Here is a 16,534-nt window from a genome sequence, read left to right on the forward strand (position 1 = left end):
GGCCAGGCCGTAGCCAGGAGTCTGGAGCTTCTTCTGGGTCTTTTATGTTGAAGTAGGGATCCAAACACTTGGACTTGGACTTGGACTGTCCTCCATTGCTTTCCCAGGTGCGTTAGGAAGCAGATGAACTGCAAGTAGAACAGCTGGCACTTATCGGCTCCCATATGGGATTCTGACACTGCAGAAGGGAGCTTCACCCACGGTACCACAGTGCCTGTGCCTGGCCTGGATAATTAAAAAAAAAAAAAAAAAAGCTTGCTATTTTAATGATGTAAAAACTCTTCTTACAAAAATCTCCGTGGAAGTCAGCAATGTCCAGTCATTTATGAAGCACATAGCCAACATACTCAGAGGGTATGTGTATACCTCTTTAGATTGTGCATGTCTTTCTCAGCCAGGGAGATGCTGTTTTCTAGTTTTGGTCAATAGATCCTATTCCTTGTATATGATTAAGAAGGAGACTCTTAAAAAACAAATGAGCAAAAAAAAAAAAAAAAAAAGAAAAAGAAAAAGAAAACACAGCCATGTTCTGAGTCTGAGGACTGGCCGGGAGTATAGGTATGTTAAGTTACAGTTAATTTTCTTTCTTCGCCTTCTATGCTTACTGCAGAAACTGCCACAAAGTAGGAGAGCTGACAAGGTTGGCTGTGTTTCTCCCCATCAGCGGCTGATGGAGATGCTATAATTAGCAGTGTAATGACAACGAAAGTATAAACAAGAATCCATCCCCAGACGCACATCTGGGTGGGAGGACTGGCACAGAAGAACCAGCAGCAGAGGAAACCATTTCCTGTGCCTGCCCAAGGGGTGCCTGTCTCCTGTAGTCCTGGACCCAGAAAGGGGAAACTTTAGGGAACATCGCTTTTAGGGGATTTGTTGGTATTCAGCTCTTTGGGAGACACCTGTTGCTTGGTGTCCTGGATATAGTTTGGGTCTGTGTTTCTCTGAAATTCACATGAACAGAACTGGCAAATCCTGAATCTTATACTTTCCTGTCTAGAAAGACAAGGAAATCTCTCATCCCTGGGCTCACTCTGGTAATGCTCTCACTAGCCAACCTAGCACAGCCAGGATTCTGGAACTCCCGTGTAGGTAGCAGGGATCCAACTTTTTGAACCAGGTGCCTTCTAGGGTACACATGAGCAGGAGTCTGGGGACAGGAGCCAGAGCCAGGCCTTGAATCAGGCACTCTGGGCTGGAGGCCTTTGAGCCAAGCACCTGTTCCCTCTTTGCACTTTTTTTTTAAGGTTTATTTTATTTTTATTGCAGAGTCAGATATACAGAGAGGAGGAGAAACAGAGAGGAAGATCTTCCGTCTGATGATTCACTCCCCAAGTGGCTATAATGGCCAGTGCTGTACAAATCTGAAACCAGGAGCTAGGAACTTCTTCCAGGTCTCCCACGTGGGTGCAGGGTCTCAAGGGTTTGGACCATCCTTGACAGTTTCCCAGGCCACAAGCAAGGAGCTGGATCGGAAGTGGAGCTGCCAGAATTAGAACTAGCACCCATATGGGATCCCAGCACGTTCAAGGTGAGGACTTGAGCTGCTAGGCCACTGTGCCAGGCCCCCCTCTTTGCACTTTTAAAGATAAAGCATAGACAAATTAAACATTAGCATTTTTTTAAACATTAGTATGAAGTTAAATAGGCTGTGGACAGCTCTAGTGCTGTCTCAGCCACTCCCAGTTTTGGTGAAGAAGAGGAGGGTGAGAGGTGTAACTTGTTTGGCGTCTGGAGTTATGGTCAGGATACCTGAGGCCCGGCTACCTGCCTTTCCCCCGAATGCAGTGGGCGGTGCACCTGCATCTATAACTGCACTGCAGGTGATAAGAATTGTGCCCTGTGAAGAAGATCTGGCCATCTCCCACCCCTACTTTGTGCTTCTCAATGTTTCTTACTTTCTCTTCCTTTAAACAAAAATGTTTTATTTATTTCTTCTCAGATTTTTTCCCCCTAATTATTTAAAAATCAGTAAGACAGAGTTATCTTCCATCCACTGATACACTCCCTAAATGTGCACAATGGTTGGGCTGGGCCAGTCCACAGCCACAAGCCTGGAACTCCATCTGGACCTCCCAGGCAGTGACCCAAGACCTGAACCATTACCTGCTGCCTCCCAGGGGGTGCAGCAGCAGGATGCTGGAGTTAGACGAAGCCAGGACTCGGGCCTAGACTTTCTAACACAGAATGCTGTCACTGAACCATTGTACCAAACTCCTCCTACACTTCATTCAATGTTTACAAAGATTTACTTGTTTATTTGAAGAACAGAGTTACAGAGAGAGAAAGAGACAGACCGAGAGAGATAGAGAAGTCTTCTATCCTATGATTCCTTCTTTCCTTGCCCCTGCAGGTGACCACAAAGCCAAAGTTGGGCCAGTCCAAAGCCAGGATCCAAGAATTCCACCTGGGTCCTCTATGAGGATACAGGGGCTCAAACACTTCGGCTATCTTCCACTGTTTTCCCAGGTGCATTGGCAGGAAGCTGGATAGGAAGTGAAGCAGCCAGGACCTGGCCAGTGTGGGATGCCGCCGTTGCAGGCAGTAGCTTTTCCTGCTGCATCATAAAACTGGCTCCTAATTTTTGGCTCTTGTTTCTCATTGAAATGGAGCATTTAAACCAGACTTTTATTCTGAGACAGAGCAGGGATTCCCTGTCCATGCTGGGCATTGGCATTGTGTGCTTTCCCTGATCTGTTCTCAGTGGAAATGAGCCTATTCCTGTAAGGTAGCACAGAGGCAGTCTAGATCAAAGCTAGACCAGCAAGAAGGCTGCGCTCTCTAGGTGATGCCTACCGTGAGTGAGGGGTGTCTCAGCCGCTGCCTTGCACCCCTTCAGCCCCGCCGCCATGGCCTTTCATGTTGTGCTTTCCAGGCAGGCTTCTGTTCCCCGGGGCACCTGTCCTGTTAGGTGTGCACCTGTCATAGCATAGGGTGCCTTAGATCACATCACAGGGGGATGACTGTGGCTGCCCTTGGTGATGAAACTCATGTTGCAGATTACGTTACTGGAGCGAAACTGCAATTAAAGATACAGGCACCATCAGAATCACTGGAGTGAATATTGCTGTAATTATAGGTGAGGGTTAAGGAATGACCCGATTTCTTGCCCCCAAACCTGTCAGGCTGAGAGTATCCTTGTTTGGAATAAGCTCAGGGGACGAATCAGACATCATAAAGTTGTTTTCGTTTTCAGATTTATTGATGTATTTGATGGAAACGTGGAGCTATGAGGGGTGGTGATGGCAGGGAGATCTTCCATCCACTGACTCACCCCCAACATGACTGCCACAGCCAGGGCTGGGCCAGCAAAACCAGCAGCCAGGAGTTCCTTGAAAGTCTCCTGTGTGGGTGGCAGGGGCCAAGCACTTGGGCCATCTTCCACTGCTTTCCCAGTTGCATCGGCAGGGTGGAGATTGGAAGAGGAGGAGCCACCAGGACACAAACCATTGTTCCAATATGGGAAGCTGGTGTTAACAAGTGGTAGCCTTACGTGTTGCACCCTAACCCCAGTTCCCTGGTCCTAATCACAGCTTTTATTGCTCTATCTTTATGATGAAAAAAATACTTTTAACTATTTATTTCCATTAGGCATTTTTTTTCTCCATCTGGCTTCGAAAAAAAGAAGAGGAAAAATATTTACCACCGTCCATTCCTAGAGTAACACAGGCTGCAGCTTCCCCAGCCTGGCAGTCTGCAAAAGGGATGTCTAGCGTGAGCTCGTGAACCATGGGCATGTTTTTTTCTCTCTTTTTCAGAATCAGGAAAGAGCAGCCTCCAGGTGACAGCACCGGAAGATGCGGAATGCCGCAGGGCCAAGGATCGCCTTGCTAATGGGAGCAGCCGGCTTGCCGCTTCCAAGGCTTCCCGCCACATTCCAAGAAGGCACACGCTAGGCGGGGCCCGGAGTTCCAAAGAAATCCTGGGAATGCAAACTTCTGAGATGGACAGAAAGAGAGAAGCTTTCTTGGAACATCTGAAGCAGAAGTACCCGCATCATGCCACGGCCATCATGGGACACCAGGAGAGGCTGCGAGACCAGGTAAGGGCCGTGAGAGTGTCCCCTGCCACAGCAAGGGGAGGGATGTAGCTGTCTTGTGCTGCTTCCAGCTCTGTTGGCTTAGCTGGAGATGTTCCACCGCTCAAAGCTTGGTACTTTTTCATGAGCTCAAGCAATGAAGAGGGTTCACACAATGTCTCTCAGGTTCACCTGCAGGAAGAGCTGGGGTGTGACTTTGGAGGGTCAAGTCTGACAGCCGGCTGTGAAAGCAGTGAGTGAGCAAACACATGTGCAGACTCCCAGTCTTGTGAAGCTAGTAGACATGGGATAAAGCCACGGCCGCTATTTGCTAAGGAGCTGGTTTTATTCTTTTCCTGCCCTTGTGCATACCAAAAGTTTTCCCCTTATGTGCTTTGCTGCCTGCTGTCTTCAGCTCCCTGCTTAATCTGCTTTGAGCAGTTAGTGTGATGTGGTAGAAGGGATGTTTTTGTTTCTTGGATGGCACAGGGTCATGGGAGAGGCGAGGCCTGCTGTGAAACCCTGAGCCTCTGCCTGTTATCAGATTAACCTCTGAGATTGCTGAAGGCCGGGAAGGCCCCGAAGGAAAGAGCAGCAAGCCTTTGCTGTTAGGCCTGTGGGTGAGGGAGAGAGGGAGGCTACTCCAGCTCCTGTGTCTACATAACTCCCAGTGTGGGAGTCTTCGTGGAATTGGACACTGGCACTGGCCTCCATTGTTTAAATATGTATTTGATTCTCAATGCTTGTCTTTCCTTCCTTAAATGTGGCCTTGTGTTTAGCAAAGGAAGTACAGGACATATGTGTTTCATGGAGTTAATGCTTGCTTTTTATTCACACTGACCACAGGTGTAAGAGAAAGAGATGGGGCCCCAGATAATGGAGGATGGACCTAGGTAACTTGTATAAAGGATTGTTCTCCTATGGTTCCAAGAGCATGCCAAAGTACTGTTTTTCTGTTGACAATAGGTTCACTCTTCTCTTCCAGCGTGAGAAGTATGTTTTTTCCTGTGTTACTTCTGTGTGATGAGCGACAGACCATGGCTTAGTACTAGGGGAAGAAACTACCTGGGTGATGGTGGTGGTAGTAGCGGGTGTGTGTTTGTGTGTGTGTGTGTGACCACAGGGTTGGAAGTGAGAGGAAATTCCCTGGCTGCAACATTGACTCCAGATTGAGAGAGATGAGAAAGTTTGTTTTTAAAATATTTATTTATTTATCTGAAAAGTGGAGTTACTGAAAGAATTAGAGCAAGAGAGAGAGAGAGAGAAAGACAAAGAGAGATCTTCAACACTAGGGCTAGGCCCAGCCAAAGCCTGGAACCTGGAACTCCATCCTAGTCTCCCGCATGGTTAAGAGGCCCAAACATTTGGGTCATCCTTTGCTGCTGAAGTGGACTAGTGGGGGCTTGAACTGGTACCCATGCGGGATGGTAGTGCTGCACGCCCAGGTTTTAACCTACTATGCCATAGATGGCACCCATTGCTTCATCTGGCATTGGCTAGGTGGTGTCCATGGAAAGAAGTAGGGAGTCTGAAGCCAATAAGCCGGGAGAGGTTTAGGAACTTTCCCCAGATCTGAGCCAAGGTCAGGAATTCCAGTGTTTATGGCCTTACTCTGTAGGGCTGGCCTGGGTTGGATTTCTCCTTTGGGTCTTCTGACACCAGAGTATGTTGTTCCCCTGGAAGCAGGCAATACTGGCAGGATGACATGCACTGCCATGGCCCCATTTTAAACCTTTCCCAGTTCCAACGCCTATGAAATCTCCATTGGAAATAAATTCTTGAGTGGGTATCTGACAACTCAGGAGACTGATTTCTTTGAAAGGGCTCTGAGTTCAGAAAAGCCTGCAATTCTTAGTTCCTCACAGTCAGGGTCGCTGTGTCCCTATTGATGCTGGATGTGCCCTTTATCAGGTCCTCATTGATAAAACACCAGGTCCAGCTGGGCCCTTGCTAGCAGAAATCCGTGCCACTCTTGGGGAAATTCATTTTTACAAGAACAATATAGGGTGAATCTGCTGCCTACAGCAGCACTGGTATCCCACAGGGGTGCCAGTTCCAGTCCTGGGCTGCTCCATTTCGCATCTGTCTCCCTGCTGCTGTTGTTGGGGAAGCAGTAAAGGATGATCCAAGTGCTTGGGCCCGTACACCCATGTGGGAGATCCAGAAGAAGCTCCTGGCTGCTGGCCCTGACCTAGCCCAGCCCTGGCTGCTGTAACTATTTGGAGGAGCGAACCAGTAGATGGGAGATCTGTCTCTGTCATCTCTCCCTCTTTCTTTGCAGCTGTCTTTAAGAAAGTAAGATTTATTTATTTATCTTAAAGGCATAGAGACAGAGTTAGAGAAACAAAGGGTGAAGAAGAAGAGGAAGAAGAAAATGGAGGTGGAAGTGAAAGGGGTAGTGTGAGAGAGAGATTTTCCAACCACTGGTTCACTCCCCAACATCTGCAACAGTTAGTATTGGGCCAGACCTGGGAACTGCATCCAGGTCTCCCATGTGGGTGGCGGGGTCCAAGAACTCAGAGCATCTTCTGCTGTCTCCTGGGTGTGTTAGTAGGGAGCTGGATTGGAAGTGGAGGTGGAGCTTGTTCCCATGTAGTCTTATATGGGATACAGGTGGTACAACCTGTTGTTTAACCTGGTGGGCCACAGGGCCCATCTCAGTGCACACCATTTTGCAAAAGCCAAATACAAGAAGAAATGAACCAGTGGGAAAACATGCTACATGAATGCGCTTTCATTAATACCTGATGTCTGATGAGGATGGCCTAGATTATGCCATGTAACAAACCTGTGCTTTTTACTTGTGGCATTTTACAATCTGACATGAAAAATGTAGACTTCTTAGCAAACACACACCGTTTATTGCTGCTCCACAGACAAGCTGCTGATTGATTGATTGATGTTGGATGTATTTGGAGAAGCAGATAAGAGACTGTTTTGCCACCCACCAATTTACTCGATTGCCACAACAGCCAAGAACTGGCTCTGGGTTATTCCCATGGATGGCAGGGACCCAGGGACTTTCTTCTCACCTACAGGAAGGAGACAAAGCCGCTGGGCTCACCACCTGCCTTACTAAGCAGAAAAGTGAACGTTTTTGAATTATAGGAAAGGAAATGGACTCAAAGATTTCCCCTTTAGAGCCATTCGTGTGTTCTAATCCAGAGGGAAGAGATGGGTTCAGTAGCAGAAAGCCCTGGACTGTTTGAACTCAGGACTGAATGTGGCTTTAGAGGTGAAGTCTCAAAGGAAAAGCAATTTGGACACTCAATAATGTGCGTTACACTATGATAGTTATAAGTCATAGTACGAAGCAGGGGGATGCCTGATAGAGGGCTGGCACCGGTGGCATAGCAAGTTAATGCCCTGCATGTGGCACCAGCATCCCCTATGGGCACTGGTTCAAGACCTGGGTATTCTACTTCTGATCCAGATTCCTGTTCATGTGCCTGGGAAAGCAATGGAAGATGGTCCAAGTAGTTGCAACCCTGTATCCATGTGGGAGACCCAGAATAAGCTCCTGGCTCCCACGTAAGTACAAGCCTATCTCTGGCCACTGGGGCTTTTTGCAGAGTGAAACAGCAGATGGAAAATCTGTCTCTCTGTCTCTCCTTCTCTAATTAAGCCTTTCAAAACTAAATAAGTATATACATATATATATGTATATATATATCTTAAATGTCTTTATCCATACCACCATGTTGGTTAAGTGCTCAGCAGTTTTTAGCCTGTGTCCCAGCTGCTGTTTGTCACACTGAAAAGGTGGACAAGGTGATGAGAACATGCTGTGGTACCTGCTAAAACAGGGACCTGATTGCACGCACTCAAGCATTCCCTGCCCCATGGGGCATACACTACTATGGACCTTCTACCTTCTAACAGTGAGGGACTGAGGGACAGAGTCCTTTATCCTTGTCCCATGTTGCACAATGAGTGAGGGGCCATGCTGGGCTATTGATTTTTCGTTTGGAAAGGCCAAGAGAAAGACACTGAGAGTGAAACTTTCCATCTCCTGCTTCATTCCCTAGTGACCCACAATGGCCCACGGTGGCTCAGGCTTCAAGATCTCAATCCAGGCCATCTCCAGTCAGAGAGCCAAGTGTTTGAGCTGCCATCACCTGTCTGCCTTAGTAGGGAGCTGGCGTTGGAGCAGAGCTGGGATGTGAACCCAGGCACTTCAGTGTGGGATGTGCAGGTGTTGTATTGACCCCTTAGATGACATAGCCCTTCTTTCAGTAGCAGAGCCTAGAGATGTGTTGAAATGTGTGGGATGTGTGGAAGGACTCGTCTGGGGTTCCATTTGGCCAGTGTCAGTCAGAATTAGGGCTTACCAGTGATGGTGAAATGACCAACATCTAGGCCTCCTGGCTGGCTCCACCCTGGCTGATGTGAAGGAGGAAGGGGTTGGGTACCAGGGAAGCAACCGCAGAACTTGTAGTGAGGAGCTGGGAAAGTCCAAAGCTAGCAACAGCTTCTGTGAGAGCACTGCCTGTGAAAGCAAGGTGTGGGGCAGACGGAGCCATTGGTCATACTGAGAACAGGTTGATATGGCTGTATATGAGTTGGTGCTTACAGACAGCAGTCATGGCTATGTGTGTGAGATGACTGCCAAGAGTAAACCTGTACACAGAAGGGCCAGCCCTCATGCCTGTGAGAAATGGAAGGGCTGGTCCACAGGAGCCACCCTGAGGGTGTGGCGCTTCAGATGATGATGGCAGAAGATCTGGAACATTCTGTTGCAGGACGCTACAGTACAGGAAAAGTCTAAAATGCAGGCATTGAGGTTGACTTGCAAGCTGCCTTTGAGTTGGTGTTAATCACAGATGACGCGGAAGAAGAGAAGGATCCCAAATGGGATGCTGAGGCAACACTTGCCTTTTGATCCGTGTTTAATTGGGTGCCACCAGCCTCGCCGTTCAACTTCATTTTAATTAGTGTTAGGGAAAAAGCAAAAGAAGGCATTCTCAGAACGGTGTTATATTAAGATGAAGTCTACTGAAGAAAACAAAAATCAACATGAGATTCTACTGGGAAACCTGCTAAAAAAAAAAAGTACCCTGATGATATTCTGCCAGCTCAGCCTTCAGACCAGAGATGGTCTCCCCAAGAAGCTGTTGAATGTATCTGGACAATAAGATGCTGGACTCTATGCTTGGTGTATGCTTGCAATGAAAGAATCTGGACTGGATTTGAACTGTAATACTGCAACAAGGTGGAGGAATCTACCATGCAGGGAGGACATGGGGAAGGAATGGGGCAATCCCAGAGCCTATAAAACTGTGTCACAAAATGAAATGTAACAGAAAATAAATTAAAAAAAAAAAGTGCCCTGAGGCAGGCAGGGCCAGAAGTGGGAGGCGAGAATCTCAGCCAAGCTGTGCAAGGGGCAATGGGCACCTGCGAGTGGCACTCAGCAGGAGCTGGACAAGATTGCCTGCAAGTTAGATGGAGATGCTCCGGCTGGTCTGCTCACTGTGACTCAGTCGTGCACACAGATGCAGAACTCCAACTTGCTTGGCAAGCTGGCTCCTTTGCTGCATACATGCCCCCCTCTTCCAGGTGCTGTGGCCCCTGGGTTAATGCAGCCAGGTGGTTGTTGATCATGCCTTCAGACCTGGACTTGGCATCGGGTATTACCTATATAGTGCGGCACCTGAAACCTGCCAGGCCAAGGATATGTCTCTTGTTGTGTTTGTTTTGGTAAAGCAGATTTATAGAGAGAGGAAAAAAGAGAAAAATCCTCCATCTGCTGCTTCACTCCCCAGATGGCCACACCAGGCAGGGCTTGGGCCAGGGTCTATGATGGGAATTTCTTTCAGGTCTCCCATGTGAGTGACAGGGGCCCAAACGCCTTGGGCCAACTCTTGCTGATTTTCCCAGGCCATTAGCAGGGAATTAGGTTGGAAGTGAAACAGCAAGAAGTGGAACCAGTGCCTATAGGGGATGCTGGTGTCATAGGCAGAGGCTTGACACATCACACCACAGTGCCAGCTCCAGGATAATTCTCTGTGGCAAAGAGTAGCACTTGTGCACTTCGGGAGCAGGAAAAGAGCCCGATGGAACTGTGTTTGTGGGACCCCCTGACCTGCATGACTTGGCGGGGACAGTCAGCAGGTTTCTCTGAGGTCTGTCTGAAGCACAGCCTGAGGGAACCAGAGGAGCCAGTCTGTGGCAGCTGTAGTTGTTAGAAGGCCAGTCAACAGCTCCTCCCTGCGGGAGGAACTGCTTCACCTGGTATCCTGACAGCGAGGATTCTAAATCGCAGCAGTCTAGCCCAGCTACTTGTACTTTTGTGCAAGTAGGTTCGAACTACAAGTCTGAGGAATGGGCAGCCAGTTCCAGATTGGGGAGAAGATGCTGGGTGAAGCCAAAGGAAATTGAATTTCTCCTGTGCAGGACTAGTCGGGATCTTTGAACAGACTCTTCAGTATTATAAATCCCAAGTAAAGGGTTTTTGGAGGGGACGTGGGTGATAATTGAAAGAGGCAGTTTTCCAAACTCCTTGGAACCATAGTATTGTCTCGGGATGGGTGGGTGCCGGGAATGCAGGGGTGAGGGGTTGGGGCGACTCCTGTGATGGAAATGTGAACAGAGCTACCTGAGATAATGGAGTCTGTGTTGTAATTGTACTTCCCGCAATGCCCAGAGTGTAGTGGGCAGCTGATGAATATGGATGGGTAGGATACTGACAGTTCAGAGGCGCAAGAAAGAGGGAAGACCCAAGCATCCTGCTGGGGGCAGGAGAGGGGGGTGGACAGTGCTTGATGGCCGTGATTTCTCTGTCGTCCCTCAGCAAGTGTGGGACTGGAGAGGGGTGGGGGTGGAGGGCAAGAGCACCAATCCAGGACCCCACACACTGATCTAACAGGCACAGAGGCATCGGGAAAAGCGGGAAGTCATGGGGAGCAAGCAGACAGTGTCGGGGCCCCCAGACACCATGGTAGCCCTGGGGTGGTGAGCAGGGTACAAGTCAAATGTCTGGTCAGTGGCATGGGTGGAGGAGGGACTGTGAGCAAAGTGTGGTGCTGGACCAGAGGTGGAGGCTGTGGAAGCAGGTCCTGCTAGCGTGGCCCATGGCTAAGGGGCACCCCAGGTATTTGGGGACCAGTGGAAGGAGGGTTTTCAGATCTGTCCCCTCTGTCTGTGCCTGCATCTGACCAGGCCTGCCCGCCCTTCTTCCTTCCGTTTGCCCTGACCCTTAGCTTTCAGGCTGGGGAGGACCTTCATGCTGAGGTGTGAAGGTGAATTACAAATGGCATTTCTTCAGGTGCGGTGAATGCGCAGCTGGCACTTTGACCCTTGACCCAGGAGGGGAGGAGATGGAGTTTGGTGCCATGAGAAGCAAAGAGCTTTGCCTGTGTTCTGTGCAACGCACACGTGGAATAGCAGTGAGCAGTTGGGGGGCGTGGGAGTGGGAGGCCGCCCTGGCTGCAGGTCGGGGTTGGGTTCTGTGTGCTGGGATGACACACTGAGTCGTTTCCCATCCCGGGTCTTTCTCATTGCTGTTCTGCCCTCCGTTCTGCCGTTCTCCTTTCCCTTTTTTCTAGTATTCGAGCATTGAAGCAGAACCAAACTTCCCGTGTGTATATGAAGGTGAATTGTCCACAAAAAGTAGGAGGATCACTGCTCAGAGTTGGAGCTCAGGCCTCTCCCACCTCCGGAGATGCCCTCTGCAGGGGTCCCGCCACACCTGACCTCTTTCTAGCCAAGATCTAACACTTGGCTTCCTGTAGCAGCTGCCCCCTGGCTCAGCTGTATGTATTTTGTTGCCCCCCCCCCCACCCAGGTCACCTGCATTTTTTCCAGAATATTGTCGGCTCCCTTGTTATTTTTAACTTCTAATTAACTTCCTTTTCCTTCTGTCTTAAAAAGGTGTCTTAACTGAATATAGGTTCATGGTAAGAATGAGGATGCTTCCAAAGACTTGTGGGAAAAAAAAATGGACTAAAAAGATAAGTTTGCTTGAGTGAAAAAAACAATGTTCTAGAACCCATTTGTGGTTATTTAAAGATTTTTTGTATTTGAAGGAGTTACATGGAGAAAGAAGAGACAGAAAGAACTTTGATCCACTGGGTCACTCCCCACACGGCTGTGACAGAATCTTCTGGAGGATTCCTCGCGTTTCCCATTTTGTAATGAAGGAAGAATATTTCAGCAGGCTTTCCCAATCTGTACTATGTCCTGCGATTTTGTATGACATATTTTGTTTTATGGTGTTCAAAGGAGTTTTGATTTTTTTCTCTGATTCCAGGACTGTTTAAGAATATTTACTTCTTAAGTAGTTGAGGTTATCATTATTTATCTAAGATTGTATCACCTTTAAAATTCCTACCTTGGAATCTCACCTCAGAATCCATTTAGGGTCCAGCGCAGTAGCCTAGTGGCTAAAGACCTCGCCTTGCACATGACAGGATCCCATATGGGCACCAGTTTGTGTCATGGTGGCCCAGCTCCCCATCCAGCTCCCTGCTTGTGGCCTGGGAAGGCAGTTGAGGATGGCCCAAAGCGTCCACTTGGGGAGTAAACCCCTGGATGGAAGCTCTTTGTTCCCCTGTACCCACGTGGGAGACCTGGAAATAAACTCTTGGCTGCTGGCTTCGGATTGGCTCAGCTCTGGCTGTTGTGGCCACTTGGGGAGTGAATCATTGGACAGAAGATCTTCCTCTCTGTCTCTCCTCTTCTCTGTATATCTGACTTTCCAATAATATAAATAAGTCTTTTTAAAAAAAAACAATTTGTTTAAAAATCTTTCAGGGGTCCTCAAGCAGTTAATGATATACGAATCCATAAATATTCATGAACATCTATACTACATTTATTATGCACACATACATGCTCAGGTGTATGGTGAGGTTTGCTAATCGTAGCCTCGCTCTTCTCGTTTTTTGGAGCTGTTGATTTCTGAAAAGTGTAATAAAACCTCCTGGAGTATTTTTTTTTTTATCTTGTTCTTTTTGTGCTCCTGTAAATTGTGGCTTCAGTTTCTTGGTTTCTTAGTATTTTTGTTGTATTTTGTAAGCACATTTCTGATACCCGCAGCTTCTTCCTGCCTTCTATTTGTGTGCCTTTGCTGGGTGCGTCTTGCCATCTGTTTCCAGCTTTTCTGTATTCATGGTGAGTCTGTTTGTTAGGAGGGAGAGGCGGAAGAGGGGAGCCCCTCCTGGTTGTCCTACTGTGTTAGTGGTTGGCAGAAGGGCGGGAATGGGGACCGCAGCCTCAGGGGCCTCCAGGGGCGGAGGGGGGAGAGTGTCCCCGGGTGTTACTCGGGTGGACACTGGGGAAGAGGTGACCCATTCCATCTGTCCTCCCAGGGCCTGTGCCTTGTTCTCTCTGAGTTCTAAGGCCTGTTCCTTGTGCGTGTCAGAGTGGCTGTGCCCTCACAGTGTGTTTGGAGCTCTGTGCTTCCTGAACCACTTGGTCTGAAGTGATCTAAAGTAATGTGTCACTTGCTCCATTGTTATTTTTTTTTTTAAGATTTACTTATTTTTATTGGAAAAGCAGGAATGCTTCCTTCTGCTGGTTCATTCTCTAAGTGGTCACAAAAGCCAGAGTTGAGTCCATTCGAAGCCAGGAGCTTCTTCTGGGTCTCCCAGGTGGGTACAGGGTCCCAAGGCTTTGGGCCATCCTCTACTGTTTTCCCAAGCCACAAGCAGGGAGCTGTATGGAAAGTGGAGTAGCCAGGACACAAACTGGAGGCCATTTGGAATCCTAGTGCATCCAAGGTGAGGACTTAAGCCACTAGGCTACCGTGCTGGGCACACTCCCCCCCCACACACACTTTTTTAAATTAAGATTTATTTTTATTTCTTTGAAAGGAAGAGTTACTGAGAGAGAAAGACAAAGAGAGAGAGAGACAGATTTTCCATCACTGGTTTATTCCCCAAATGGTTGGCAGAGAAGCACAGGGGGGCGGGGTTTGGGTTCCCCCAAAAGATGAGCTCTCAGAATACCACTGACCTAACCTCCATGGGGTTCAGTTTCTTATTCTGTAAAATGATAATGATGACAGTTCTTCCATCACACTGTGGTTGTGAGGCTTCAGACAGGCGAGCAGTGGTTATTTCAGCCCCTGTATGGGTGCTGATTTGAGTCCCAACTGCTCCACTTATGGTCCAACTTGCTGTTTATGGCCTGGGAAAAGCAGCAGAGGATGGCTCAAGGCCTTGGGACAATGTGTCCATGTGGGAGACCTGGAAGAAGCTCTTGACTCCCAGTTCCAGATCAGCTCAGCTCCAACGATTACAGCCAGCTGGGGAGTGAACCAGCTGACCTCCATAAATTAACTTTATAGTCCTGCCTGTGATTGCCTTGGTAGGTCCAGGCCAGATGCTTTCACAGGCTTTATCAGAGGCCTCCATGGGATGACAGGGTGGGGGGTGGCCCATCCCTGCTCAGACTTCACCCCTCCTCTGTCTGCTATGCTCCTCACCTGCGCAGTGTGAGGTCACTGTGTTTGTGACCTGCCTGCTGCCCTCCAGTGGGGCTAATTCCATCATTCTTGCCATGGGGGTTATTTCTGTGACCTGCCTCCAGTTGCCTTTCACTCCCCGACACTTCTGGCTGTCTTTTTTTCTCCAGGCTTTGAATTCAGTAGGCAGAAGTTGAGATATATAGCAAATGCCCTGAATGAACCCAAAAGGGAGGAGGTGGCCTACAGGGCAGCCACTCTGGCCACTCAGTCAGTGCCTGGGTGCACCTGCTGTGGAATGAACTCTGGGAAATGTCCATGACTGAATAGCACTAGACTTTGGCTTCTTATTTTTTGTTTTGCTAAAACCTCCCCCCTTGGAGTTTAGGGCTTCACCCAGGGGTGCCTTTCTACCCTGTAGAGACTGTAAGTCAATCTCTCTGACAACAGGCTTGTCTGTAAGGAGGTATTTCAGATCTGGCTGCTGGGTTATAAACCCAGCCTGTTCCCTATTCCATTTGTTGATTGTGAACTCTTGGTCCTGGGACATTCAGAACTGCCCGCAGGGAAGCAGGTGCAAGCAAGGCACTCCCATGCCCCAACCCGCCTCTGGCTGCAGCAACTTTGTGCCCTGGAAAAGGACACTCGTAACTGTTGTCTCTGCACACGCTGGGCAGGCTCTGCTAGTGGCCAGGCTAGCGTTTGCCCTCTAGCCTAGAGGAGAGAACCTGCTGGAGCCCATGAATGTCTGCACTTGGGAAGTGCTGCCAGCTAGAGCAACCTGCCGCTTCAGCTCCTGCTGCTGTATCAGGTTTGGCAGGTGGGGTGGGCTGCCTGAGTCCTGACTCCTCAGCCCTTGTGGCCTCCAACTGCAAAGTCAGCACCTTGCTCAACTCCACCCTGGAGGGAGCACTGCCCTCCCGCCTCTAAGGCATGTGATAACCATTTAGCAAAACTCTCAAGATAAACTCCCACGGGTTTGGATCATGGCCCACTCAGACCTCTGCGTGGTTTCCAAAGTCAGCAGTGCTGCACTTAAGGAGTAGGAGCTGTGCTTGCCGTGAATTGAGGGGGGCAGAAATTGGGCCCCCAGCTTTGTGTAAACAGTAGGGAGTCCATAAATTGAGAAGGAGCAAAAAGCAAAAGGAGGAAAGAAGGTCTGGCTGCCTAATGAGTACCGGCAACGTGCCTCCAGTGCTATGCAGCGCGGACAGTAGGTGTAGCCTGATTTGGATGGGACACAGCTGCCCAAGATGTGGTTGTGTTAGGCAAGAGTTAAGGCAGATCTTCACCTTCTCCTGCCACTTGTGCAACCTCACAAAGGGCTCCAGGAAAATCCACACAGGTATGCAAACACACACACACACACACTACACACACTACACACACTGAGGCGGGGAACCTGTTCAGCCAGTTTTGCTGGTGAAATAGCCAGGGGTTGCTTGGAAGCCAGAATAGGGAACCCAGAGAGGGAGCAACGGAAGAAGGCTTTTTCAGAGTTTTCTAGTAACTTTATCCCGTGGAGGGAGGCACCAAGGCAGCCACTGGGAGGTTTCCTTCCACCAATTAAGTGCATTGTTAGACAGGGAGGGGCAGATGAACAAATGCCTATAATTTTGATCATTGTTTCCTGCAAAACACATCAGGCTTTGAATGTGAAGCCGTCACCCACTGCTGCTGCTGCTGCCTCAGGCCCTGAGTGAGGTTTCTGCTTACAGCACAGACAGATGGCCCTGGCCAGAATCCCCGAACCCCCCTTCCCTGCACAGGTGTCCTTCACGAACCATTTCAGGCAACCGCTGAAGTCTGTGTCTGACAGGTAGCATTGGGCACCAGGCAGGTGGGGTTAGGGTTTCCATGGAGATCCATGATGTCATGCTCCAGAGAGCGTGTCCAGACAGCAGAGCTCACCAGGAGCTACTCCAAAAGTCCCATAGGCTACCAGTAGCTTGTATGCAAATGATGAGAGTTTCACTGGGGAGAAGGGAAAAAAAATCTGTTAAGGAAAACAGCAGCAGAGCAACGACATGGAAGAGGACGGGAGAGGTTTACCTGAGAGCCGGGAAGGAAGGAAGGATGGCCCCCTCCTCAGAAACTTCCAGAAGATG

General features: G+C 49.0%; 1 protein-coding gene across 6 annotated transcripts in view; it reads left to right on the forward strand.

Annotated features, from left to right (window-relative positions):
• Window positions 1-3,908: 3,908 nt before the first annotated feature.
• KIAA1217 (KIAA1217 ortholog) overlaps window positions 3,909-16,534 on the forward strand; it is a 208,892-nt gene continuing 196,266 nt past the window's right edge. For all 6 annotated transcript variants that reach the window (XM_040992532.1, XM_040992537.1, XM_040992533.1 and 3 more), the window contains exon 1: window positions 3,909-4,042. In XM_040992532.1, the coding sequence (XP_040848466.1) occupies window positions 3,929-4,042 (114 nt within the window). In that variant the 5' untranslated portion in view covers window positions 3,909-3,928. The remainder of the gene's footprint in view (window positions 4,043-16,534) is intronic.

This window comes from Ochotona curzoniae, unplaced genomic scaffold, assembly GCF_017591425.1.
Source record: "Ochotona curzoniae isolate NIBS_2020 unplaced genomic scaffold, NIBS_Ocur_1.0 contig_78, whole genome shotgun sequence".
Classification (NCBI taxonomy): domain Eukaryota; kingdom Metazoa; phylum Chordata; class Mammalia; order Lagomorpha; family Ochotonidae; genus Ochotona; species Ochotona curzoniae.